At 34.4% G+C, this 12,921-nt stretch overlaps 1 protein-coding gene across 1 annotated transcript; it reads right to left on the bottom strand.

Annotated features, from left to right (window-relative positions):
• Nucleotides 1-4,125: 4,125 nt before the first annotated feature.
• LOC129261996 (PDZ domain-containing protein 11-like) lies at nt 4,126-12,476 on the bottom strand. Its single transcript, XM_064100387.1, has 6 exons — nt 12,387-12,476; nt 10,259-10,398; nt 9,399-9,542; nt 8,831-8,929; nt 8,184-8,244; nt 4,126-7,053 (listed from the first exon to the last, which is right to left on the bottom strand). Exons 2-6 carry the CDS (start codon nt 10,364-10,366, stop codon nt 6,998-7,000), a joined length of 468 nt encoding a protein of 155 aa, XP_063956457.1. The 5' UTR covers nt 10,367-10,398; nt 12,387-12,476; the 3' UTR covers nt 4,126-6,997.
• Nucleotides 12,477-12,921: the final 445 nt, after the last annotated feature.

Genomic DNA, 12,921 nt, shown 5'->3' with positions numbered 1-12,921 from the left:
CGAGGGCGTCTCAGGAGTACAAAAAATTGTATTCCCTATGTCTCTCAAACAAGCAGGGGGCGCTCTATCCGGTACCTCGTAGAACCTCTATTGGAATTCCGCAAGCGAATTTATGTAAAATCAGATCAATATCAACATTAAAAAAGACAACTATTTATAGTAGAGTAAATACTGACATTCAAGGGCCATATGATAAAGTGAAAGTGGCAAGAAAGGTACACACATTGACTAATAAGGTGAAAACATTGATTACATCATAAACAATTACCCCCCAAAATATGAATGTACACCTTGATCAGAAAAGTGTTATGGTCACTAAGTATAATGATTTGCTACAATTTAGTTCTCTTTAATCTTGATTACACCCTGTTGTAATGGATTATTATTGGCTGTTTGGATTGGATTCTTATTGGGTGTTTATAAGGGGCGGTCTTGTATCGTTCTTTGATCTGTGATCTAATTTGCATGACTTTATGGTTGATTAGATTATGAAGGGCCAGCATTGAACGTCTGATTTATGGTTGCACATAACATGAAGGCAAAAGATATTCATTTAAAGGGGAATCCAACCCAAATAAAAACTTGTTTTTATGAGAAAAAGAAAAATCAGACAAGTTGATAGGTGAAAGTTTGAACAGTATTGGACAAACAACAAGAAAGTTATGAATTTTTAAAAGTTGTAGATATTGGTAATCACTATACTCATGGCGACTTCAAATTGGCCGCATATGGGATGTCATAGTGATGTAAGGCAAGGACTACTCTTCCATGTGCTCCAATACATATTATGGCTAAAATGTCATTTTTCTCAAAAGTTTTATTTCAAATTATATTTTTCTTTCATGAGGACATTAAGCAAAATACTACCTGGGTTATATTTAGATTACTGCCCCAGGGGAATGGGTACTTAGGAGAAAACCACAAATCCCTGATAATAAAGTACATGGCCTATGGAAAAGTTGTCCTTGCCCCTTGTCATAATTTACTTACCCAGTTGCCAATTTGAAATCTACATAATATTAGTGATCTCAATTTTAAAGCCGCTATAACTTTCTTATTGCTTGTCCGATTTCTTTCAAACTTTCACCATCCTGTTTAATTTATTTTTCTCCTTCCCAACACAATATTTTATGGCAAAGGTTGGATTCCCCTTTAAGCCAAGTTAGCCAACCACATTCTCATATTGTGTATTTGACACGTAATCTAGGTGCCACGAGCCTAATTACAACAGGAAGTCAAAATATATTCATTCGACCCAACCCATTCCAATTTTTTTTATATTTGATATAGCTGATCGACAAAAGTGTATGAATATGATTGGCCATCTAACACTGATTCTAGGGAGGGTAACTCTTCCTTTACCCAAATTGGGAATAAATACCGCTTAACTTTCGAACTTTGCTGTTTCAAGTGATGAATCTGATCCTGTCAGATGTCTTCAAAATAATGATTTATTTTTACAATGAGCTAGTCTTGGTACCCTTTTCTGGTCAGATATTGAATGTCAGATATATATATCCTATCCACTGGTAGTAAACATTCGACCCTCTAATATCAAAGTGCCACTTTAACACGCAAGTCTATGGGAAATGTTTAACACTTGTGAAACCTTATTGGATGGTTGTAAGGGTATCTGATCTAATGGGATCAGGGGCTACTTTATTGAGCTTTTTGAGCTGTACTTGATTTTATACATGACTTTATGATTGATTGGAGTATGAAGTGCCAACCTAGAAATTATTTAACTTGTTGAGTGGTTGTAATGGGATCAGGGGCTATTTTATTAAGCTGTTCTTGAATATGCATGACTTTATGATTGATTAGTGTATGAAGTGCCAGCACTGTAAAGCCCAAATTATTTTTTCTTAAAGAGATGGTCCAGGCTAGAGATATTTATATCTCAATAAATTGAGTAAAATCACAAAGCAAAATGCTGAAAATTTGATCAAATCGGATAACAAATAACGAAGTTATTGAATTTTAAAGATTTGCATTATTCCGGTGAAACAGATCTAGGCATGTCTTTATTAATATTCATTAGGTGGGCTGATGATGTCATATCTCCACTTGTTCTTTGTATTTTATTACATGAAATGAGGTTTATTCAAAAAAATTATACTAAGAACTAAAACAATTGGATTGACAACTGATTTAAGTGCATTAGTTATTTACTGTATTTCATCATAATGGAGACATCATTTACACATACATGAAAAATGAAACATTTATGATTTCATGTAGTAACATAAGAAAAAGGAAAGTGGGGATACGACATCATCAGCCCACCTTATGATATTCATGACGATGTGCATATAACTGTTTTCACAAAATATTGATGACATTTAAAATTCAATAACTTCGTTATTTGTTATTCGATTTTGATGAAATTTTCAGCATTTTGCTCTGTGAATTTTACTCTATTTAGATATAGATATTTTTAGCCTGGACCATCCATCCCTTTAATATACTACCAAACTTGACCAAACAATGTACTTTTTGGTAAAGTGTCCATGATGTGAATGATACTGGAGTATCCTAACATTTCCAACTGAGAACATTGAATCTTTCTCAACCATTGAAATTCAAATTTATAATGGCTTCCTTTCTAGTACCCAGTCTTGGTTGTTTATCTTTCTTTAAAGTGACCCTGTGTGCACTAAGACCCCATTCTCATTACGCTTTCTAAAACTAGTTTACTGGAAACCGGTTCAGGAAACCAGTTTGAAAGATCGCTTTGCTAGTGTTCACATTTGATCACCCGAAAGTGGTTTTCAAAATTACTTCACGTAAAGTGATCTTGTTGCTATGGGAACTCTCAGTGGGGCAACACGTTTCGAGCGACATTCAAAACCGCAGCGTAGGTATTCTACACACAGTGTGTGGAGTAGTGCGCTCAAAATGTGAGATCGCTTCTTGAAGAACGGTTGTGTCCTCACGCAAAAACGAGGCAAAGCGATCTTGAAAACTACATCGCGAGGTGGTTTTGTGAACTGGTTTGGAAGATTGCTTCCAAGATCGCTTCGATCGTTCTCATCACACGTTAAACTAGTTTTCAGGAAGGTAGTGAGAACAGTGTCTTACTTTACAAAATTAATAATTGGATATTGGGAAGCTAAAGAAGAAAAAAAACTGAAAATTTTTGGCCATTCTATGCTTGAGAAGGGGTTTTATATTTTTTGAAATGTGTATTTCATTTTTATCAGATGGCCAATAAAAATGAATTCATCTGTTAAAAGATATATTAAATCCTGTTTTAGGGTAATTAAAATAAAATTCAAAGTGCCATCAGTCAGCATCAGCATATTTCATCTTCTCTCAATGCAAATGAAATAGACATCTGGCTAGCCATAAGCCCAATTCAAGTTGTTGGAAAAGTTACGCATTTCATTACAAACAGATTTATACCCCCCCCCCCCCCCCCCCGTTGAAAAAAGATGATGTTCAAGGCGAGAGTGAGAGAGAATGAAATGGAGGGAGTAGAATATGAGAGAGAGAATATAAAATGGAATAGAGGGAGGACAACTAATGTTTTAATGATATTCAGTATGTTTTTTCATAATCAAAAGTAACAAAATATGTTTTTTGTTAAATTTGATTAGCATGCTTCATATGTGTAATTTATCAATTTTTGTACCAAAATATGTTTTTTGCCTTCAAAATATGATTTTAATTATGGATCAGTATATGTGTTTTGGGGTCAACAGAGGTTGGCAGCTCTGTTCATTCCCGACATAAAAATAGGATTTATATAGTAATAGTCAGACGAAACCTCACAAATATTCATAAACTCAAATCATAAAGCTATAAAGCAATTGAAAGTCAAGCAACCCTTCAGAGTGGCTTAATGGGATTATCATTGCACTTACAGTTGCAAGGTTGCAGGTTCAAATCCCAATATAGGCAAGAACTTAATATGAACTATTTATCCTTTTTAAAATAAAAATTGAGGCAAGACTTTGAACTAAATTAATTCAAAGACTCCAAAGCGGCTTATTTGTGGTACAGAAAGATAGAAGTGCCAAAAAGTCGTAGGAAAAAAGGGAGAAGCCTTTTTGACCAAAAACAAACATATCATTTTTGAGAGTCATGAAAGTAGATTCCAGAGAACAAACTCAACAAATAGTATGATTTTTGAATAAATACGAATACATGTACATGCACGTATGCAATTTTATTACTAAATTGGACAGAATACATATTTCCTTGGCTGCAAGTTACATATTGTTCATTTCATTGTTGCACAGTTCAATTTGTATAATATAGTTTTTTAGCTTGAGAATATTGATTGAATTCTCAGAAGTAAAACATGCTGAATAGATCAAGAAAAAGTGGACAGAGTAAACAAAATCTTTTAATCTGCTGATTTCAGCTCTAATGATTGGTTTTCAACATTTTAAATCAGGAAAAACATAGAATTAAAGAAAAATATGAAAATACAGAAGTTCAAAATCCTCTGTGACATGAAAATATATAACTCTGAATAAAAAGGGAACTAGAGTGTATGAGCTTCACAGACAATTATTTCCAAAATACATTCCTAACGAATGAACATATTTAACAATAAATTTCCAATCTATGCATGCACCTTCCAGCTATGAGCACCTTGGAACAAACAATTCTTATCCTCTCTTTTTACAATCGACAGAGCTTGGTTTTTTATAACCAATTTGTACGAATTGAGTGTTGCTATGTCAAGCAATCACTTAGGGTTTCAGATTTTGTTTGAATAAGCTTTATCTGAATATACTCATCAAATTGAATACCGCTACAAATGGGCATATTTAATCCGAGAATTAAGAAAGTGGCCATCTCGGACACCTATTAATATGATAATTTACCAATTGGTCTACACCCAATTTGTCTACTTTCCATTTGGTCTAACTGCCATATAGCCCATTCACTATCTTGTCTAATTTCCAGTTAGGCTATACCCACTTGGACCAATATCCATTTGATCCAACAACACACAGTCTGTATGGTAAGATGAACTTTTTCATGAATCAAATGTTCATTTGACAAAGGGTGCAGCAATCAGTCGACAAAGTGGAAGTTAGATCAGATGAGGGCATTAGACTAAATGAGAATTATATTAAAATGGGTATAAGCCCAAGTATAGTGTAGACCAAATGGCAATTAGACCAAATTGAGTGTAGACTAAATGGGTTCAGCCCCTGTGGTATTAGATTTCCTCAGAAGTAGACCAATTGAATATGATGAAAAACATGGGGATAGAGCGAGAAATATGGATTGTCTTTCTCAAGTGTGTTAGCTTTTGGATGCTTTAGTTACCACAAGTGCTTCATAACTCTTCATAATTGGAAATCACATAAATGAATTGCATACTTCATACTATATAACCTTCGTTCTGAATAATTCATACATATGTGCTGTAAAAAATGTACATACAATTGAAATTAAAATAAGTAGAATTCAATAATTTACACATAAAAAGGACAATACAAAAATATATGAAACATTTACCAAAGCAATGTATTTTTTACATACTCATAAAAATGTTAGGCAGAGGGTATCTCTTTATCATATTACTATAAATAATTCTATTTTAGCAGATATTATTTCATGTCTAAATCAAATGCAAATTTGTTTCTAAACCAAAATTCATAATTATTTTTACTATCACTGATTAAAATCAATTAATTTCATGTGTTTATGATCAGAATACTTCCAACAATCCTCAATAAAAAAATATTTCAAAAATATATCAAAATTTAATAACACCATACAATAAATGAAAAATAATTTTTTATATAATAATTTTTTTAATTGTAAATTTGATAAGGCCACTAGACCTAATATCAAATTGGACCTGTATTTCTTCATTCTGATTTCAGGCTTAAGTTACATGTATGTATAAATAATCAACGTAATCAGTGAACTTTATACAGAATTTTTAAAAAAAGTCAATAATGCAACGGCACAAGTGCTGAGTTCCCGCATGATCACACAGTCGACGGCCCAGGCCCCGAGGGGGTTGTAGTCACCCCGGCCAGCGAGATTGTCACTTATTCTGCATAAATGTGCCATGTTCGAAGTTGATCAATCACATATTTTTTGAGTTAGTTACCACAGAACAGACAAATACGTGAAAACAAATGACCAGTCAACCTAAATACATATTGCCTACTTCAAGCTCCTAGGGTAGGCAGACACAAAGAGATACTCCTGAAAACTATCATTATCGGAGTTATTGTGACAAATATTGGCCATCAATAGGGGGAAGTATGTTAGTAATTATCTAAAGTTGACATACAAAAGCAGTAAACACAGCACCCTGACAGAATTCAAAATATCTATTTATAGAATGGGTCTCCAACAATAACTCTGTCCCAAATATAATGAAGAGATACTTAATCTATAGTACTGTATATAAATAGAAAATTTTGACAGTCTGAACACTAATTCATCTATATATTTGAACAATGGTCATGCCCCCCAAAAAAAAGATAATAAAATAGTAAAATCAAATGAAATAGATAGATAAATAAACAAATGAATAAATAGATGAATAAATATTGATAAATAAATTAATTAAAAAATAATAAAATATAAACAAATAAAATGCAAAAACTAAATAAATAGAATAAAAATGAAAAATGAATAAATAAGTATTAAAAAAAAAAAAAAAAAATGAAATAAATCAAAGAAAATAATGCACTTCAAAATCAATATTGCAGTGATTACATTGTTTGACCATAAACAATCTAGCTGTCATTTATTTACAACCATTCACCTTTTTAGTCCTCAAATGTGAAAAAAATAACTCCCATTAACCTGCTTTTAACTTGTGCCAAAACAAACTTATATCGAATATACGGACTCTGTATAGCAAGTAGACAGTGTCACCTCTACATAAACTATAAAAAAATGCAATGAACACTGAGACAATATCTAAAAGTAATTTCAGTGGTGATAGTCATAAATGGTTTTGTTGTGAGTCACGTTCAACTCGATAAAGTATAAGGCAAGGTGTCGTATATCAATGTTCCTCAATAGGTGGGGCTTCCCCCGTTTTCTCATAAGTCTTGTAATATCCTGAAGATGAAATGAAAAATGAAAAGAAAAAGACACACAAAAGATTTTAAAAAAGATATTAAGGAGGAGGTGATACTAATTGTTTAAAAATTCATTCATTTATTTTAATTCATGGACCCTGAAGCCTATTTTTGAAAGTCCTATTTGAAAGTACATATCACAATTCCAATTCATTACTAGATTATATGAATCTGTATGCCCCCAAACAGTTATGACGTAGAGGATATAACATACAATTTGTGTTCCTCAATAAATTTTATGATTTTACGTGAAATTTATTTTGATCATTTTTGTCATTTTATACAAAACCAAATCTCAATCATGGAATGCTCTTAAAATGTAATATGTATTGTGTCTGTGGTGACATGGCAATTGCTCCAAGCTTTATTTCGTCTAAGATTATAGATATAGGGTTAGGGTTGCAATAGGATTTTGTTAGGTTTAGGATAGGGTATAATGTTAAATCCAGGGTTGAAGTTGGCGATTCCTTTAGTGTGTGGAATTTACAGCAGAGCAAATGCCATGGGACCTTGTCTGTAGGCTTCTGATACTTAATCACTAAATTTGTAGTGCTGAAAGGGTCATTTTTTATTTAACAAGATTAATATCAGCAGAGATGGCACTAGATAACTAATAATCAAATATCAAATTTTTACAAAGAATAATGGTTGGAAAAAAAGATTGATAGCTACTACAAGTTTATAAGTTTGGAAAACTCAACGAAACTTCTAATAAAAATCAATAGTAATATTAACCATAGCTGAATTTGTATAGTATTTTTCCATTTAATACAAAGGCTAAAGCACATATTAATAATAATAATAATATGCAACATTTATATAGCTCTTAATACAATTTTTTAAAGCACTGCATACCATGAACCTATATTTTGCATAGCTACTCTTATCAGGTTCAAGCGCATACAAGGAATTTCTTCCTACCGGGTACCCATTTACTACACCCGGGTGAAGATTGACAAATGTAGATAAACGCATTGCCAAAGGACGCGAGTGTTATATTGGGACTCAAACCCCAGACCTCGTGGTTCAAAGTCTGGCGACATAACCACAGAGCCACAACACCTCTACATCATTATCATGATGACCACTTTGATATATACATCTACTCACCATAAGGACAATATTTCAGTCTTGCCTCTACTTCATCAAGATTCTTCAAGACCTTGATTGCCTATGAATTAAATAATAGTCAAATAATTCATTTTACTTTCATTTCTTGATTTCAATAATATTCAAAGGTACAAAGTATACAATAAAAAACAAAGTAATAGTGGTTGGGGGCCTTGCAGAAGCATGAGCCTTGTAGGTAAAGGCTCCCTCAAAACAAACAGGAATGAATTGATAAATGGCAATGAGTGACAGGGTTTCTGAATAATCAATATTGAGTCCCCTATATCATCTGATAAGTTGTAATTTGTTCCTCTAAACCTTTATTTGCGGCACCAACTGTAGAGAAATAGAAAATTGAAGCATCTCACATTATCTGATCACCAAGTTGGAATTTCTTGAGAAAGACATAAAATATGGCTAAAGGCATTTAAAAGGCCCAATAATGCAAACTGCAACATAAAAAAAATGTTTTTTTCTGATACTAGTACGTTATTATGTTCTTGTTAGTGCCATTTTATTTTCATAGGTAAATTTAGTAAAATTGTGCATGGCCTAGCAGGCAGGACATGGTAGGCATGCACTGTATTTTGGATATTCAGAGGCCGTGAACTAGTTCTTAGTTCAAGCTTTGCAGAGTATTGACCCACCTCATCATATGTTACATTAGAGAAGTCGATGCCGTTGATACTAAGAATGAGATCTCCTGGCTTCATACCAACTCTGTAAGCCACTGAATCTGGGATCACCTAAAAAACATAGAATAAGAACAGAGAAAATGAATCAAAGATGGACGACCTCAACAATTCGGGATCATTTTGAAAACTGTATTAGAAAGTATAATTTCATTTGATATTATGAACCTCACCCCCCCCCCCAAACAAAAAACAAACAAACTGGTATTCAAGTAATAAAGGCTTCTTGAACATTTTGATGCTGATATCACCAGACTGAAAGACGTTCTCCGATGAGCAAAGACATTTAGAGGGCAGCACTATATCATAGAGAACTAATCACAGGAAAATTAATTGGTTCTTGTTTATTAATATTCTACATTCTCCACCATCTTCATCCCCCCCCCCCCTCCCCCCATTTACGAAAATAGCATTTGTAAGGTCTTGGTTTATTATTTATAAACCTAATGAACCACCAAAAATAAAAACTGGGGGGAAAATCATGGATCCTACAAATTAAATTGATAGAAAGAACATAACATACCCCAGATATGTATATCCTGCACCCATAGTCGGCTCCGCCTCGTATACTGAACCCCAACTGTTCGTTGGACTTTGATCTTCGGAATTTAACAGAACGAAGGAGAAACTTGGAGAGGTTGTTGTCGTAGTCTGGGTGCCCAACCCTCTGCACAAAAATAATACACATCACATCATCAAGGCCATTAGGAAGCATTGAGGCCACCGCACACCTTACGATTGGTCTGCGACCCAATTTGGCAATAAAATTTAATAAAATTTGACCTAATATTGAGACATGCAACATCAGACTGTGTAAAGTTCTTAATTGTTGTACAAATACTTGTGTTAAATCTGGGCAGGTTGTACAAATACTAATTAGGCTGTGTTAAAATTGGGCAGGTTGACTGCCTTCAGGAGACTCTCCTGAAGACAGTCAACCTGCCCGAAACGTCGAGTCTACTCTCCTGCTCTTGCTACTACTCTATTTGCCGACTCAAGCCAGCCTTCTCTCACCTACTCAAGCCTGTCTAGTACTCATTGCTGTCTACTCCTTCGGATTTACAGTCCAAGGACTACACTAATTTAGAAAAGAATACTCTACTTTCAATCCTCGACTTTCTCGCCTTTCCAATTCACCTCCATTTCTATCCACTTTCTTATCTAGGTCCCACCAGGACCTTTACACATGGTGTACCGTAAAATTCTTCCGCGATTGCTCATACCACCAAGCAAAACTTCAAACATCATCAAACTTGTTATAACAAATTTGCAAATAACAGTTCAAAGCTACTGAAATCATTCAGTTTGATTGCATGATGGAAACTGTGCATTTGTTATTATAACAATTTTTCATGAAACCAGACCCTGATCATGATGCCTTACTTCTTTTGGAGGAATCCAGGGAGGGGGTCTCTGGTACCTTGGAGGGAGGTTGGATTGATTGTAAGACGCCTCGTTGTGGGGATTCGCAGGGAACGTTTCATAGCTCATCCTGGAAATATATGTCCAGCTGATTGTGACTCCTAAACAGGATAAAAGAGAAACACTTTGGTTTTAATATCACGAGGTAAGTCTTTTGGTAGAAATCATGCTGAGTGGATACTTGCTTCTAATCCTCTTTCAGCACGCTTTAGAACAAATGAGGGCTGTGAAAGACACTGAGCAAAATTCCTCCTACAAGACACTGCTTAAAAATAACTGAAATTCTTCTGTTTTGAGTTTTAAGACATTAACTTTATTTATTTTTTTATTTTTTTCCGGGGGGGGGGGGTTCTCCTACTACACAGATGGCTAGCCATCTCACAAATAGCCGAGACGACTCTGTGATATCTTAATAAATATGACAATAACATTATCATATTTACAAAAATATCATCACAGAGTCCTCTTGGCTATCTCACACACAGTGTGAAGGACATATGAACCTAGGCTCAATGTATTATTCCTTCAAAACTTATGGTTAAGGTTCTTATTGTGTTATAAAATTGTATCAAGGTGGTGTTGAATACCAGATTCTGATTGCTTATAAATCTTCAACCTGTCTTAAACCTATATTTTTTATGAAAAATCATCAATTTTGAGACTGATAGTGATAGAAGCATGAAAAAGGAGTGAAATAGTTGCTGATCACGGGAGTACTTCTTATATGTAGGTTCCTGGTGAGTTCATTTTTTTGGCATCATTTTTCATGACATGAAGTGTACAAGTAGTGAATCAATAGTCCTATTCCTGATGGTTCGTGAAGTGTAGAGTTTATAGTGTAGGGAAGTGCAGGAGAGGCACTGGTCAGAAAATTGGGATCGTCCCAGTTTACAGGGACTGTCTCAGTTTTAAAAGGTTTCTCCACACAAGAAATCTTAGGAAAGTTCATTCTCCTGTCAAGTGCCGACACCAATCAAGTGCGCTAGTCAATGTAAACATATCAGGTTTCATAACAAGATTATTGGAAGACGGCAAGTCGTGAAATATAGACGGTAACTGGGGGGATTTGAGGTCACTGAATCTATTTTTAGCTCTCTCAATCCCAGTAATTGCCGTCTATATACCGCAGTGGTAAGTGAAAAAAAAAAACTGTCCCCATCCATAGGCATAAACAAGGATAATCTCAATTTAAGACATGATTTGTCTTGGTTTATGAGGATATCCTCGTTTTCTGGGACAATCCCAATTTTTGGACCAGCGCCTCTACTGAATTTAAGTGGAGCATACATCTATTGAGCTGAAGTATTTGTTTCAGAGCAAAATTGTCATGCAAAAATATTTGTTTGAACTTTGATGAAACCTGGTTGGTTTCCAAAATATATGGTAAGTTCTAACTCATGACTTAACGACCAAAAACTTTATACACCTGTATACCCAGTTGTTGTGTGTCCGGACGATCAATTTTAGAAAGTCATTTGGAAAAAATTACAAGCGAAGTTTCATCAATTTTTAGTACAAAATGTTAGGAAATATTATAGAGAACAAAATAGAAGGCTTCAAAAATATAAAGTGTCTGGACACCCGACCCCCCCCCCCCCCCATCCTAAATGAGATATTCATTTAAAAAAGTCAAAATGGTGGAAAAATATCAAATTTCAGACATTTCAAGTGACGGCCTCAAATAATAATCATCATCATAAAGTGAATGGGTGCAAAGACATGCCATGCCAAAATGCATGCACTCATCTCGAACTTTGAAATCAATCAATATTCAATTTCAAATTCAAAATGGGCCCAATTCCATTCCAGTTCAACAAAGACCAAACTAAGATTAGAAAGAGACACATCAACTAACTCAACTCAGAGGAGACTCTACTTTCTGCAATGATGATCATGTGGCTTCTATAATAAGTTCTTTTGATTATATTTGTGGTTAAATTATGATATAGCACCCTAATTCTCGGTTTCCCTTTTGCTTTGCCTTAGTTTGGCTTAGGCGTGACACCAATTATAGTTTGTGGGACCGAAACAAAAAACGGTTATGCCTGTATTTATACCCATACTACAGTACGGCCACCCAAACTTACACATAAACGATGCAATGCCTCAATCATAAAAATACCGATGATTTCTTCTCTAACGTGAACGATGGTGTCCTTCTTGTTTTTAATAAAGTCTCATTAGAAACCATGGGCCCGTTTCTCAACACCTGGACAAGTTAGTCATATCTTTATCCACCAACCACGGAGTTAGTTCCAATCTTACTAAACCCGTTTCACGAAGGGCTTCCTAACTAGAATCCCTTGATATCGATACTATCGGTAGAAAGAGCAGACGAGACGTAGCCTTAGTCACAAAATAGCATAACTTTTGAAAAGCAAAAATGTGATAAAACTGCAATTATTGTGATTAATTTGGAAATACATCTAATAAAAATAATAGCAGAGGCAAAATATGAACCATGCATACTTAAACCATGAAGACTTGAGCATCTAATTGCTGAGAAAATCAAATTATGAATATATCATTTCATGACTAAAAAATCACATGGGGACAATGAGATGGGTATCCCCGGGATAGTAAATTTTGATAGTTTACGAAAGTAAACCACAATTGTTATCTTT

This window comes from Lytechinus pictus, chromosome 5, assembly GCF_037042905.1.
Source record: "Lytechinus pictus isolate F3 Inbred chromosome 5, Lp3.0, whole genome shotgun sequence".
Lineage (NCBI taxonomy): Eukaryota > Metazoa > Echinodermata > Echinoidea > Temnopleuroida > Toxopneustidae > Lytechinus > Lytechinus pictus.
The sequence above is the reverse complement of the archived record's forward strand: the minus strand, read 5'-3'. Positions and strand labels throughout refer to the sequence as shown.

Excerpts from the sequence above, each read along its gene's own strand:
- LOC129261996 (XM_064100387.1), bottom strand. The coding sequence starts at position 10,366 with ATGAGCTATGAAACGTTCCCTGCGAATCCCCACAACGAGGCGTCTTAC. Across the intron at positions 9,543-10,258 it reads CCTGGATTCCTCCAAAAGAA|AGGGTTGGGCACCCAGACTA; the intron begins GTAAGGCATCAT and ends ATTTTTGTGCAG. Across the intron at positions 8,930-9,398 it reads GCAGGATATACATATCTGGG|GTGATCCCAGATTCAGTGGC; the intron begins GTATGTTATGTT and ends TATGTTTTTTAG.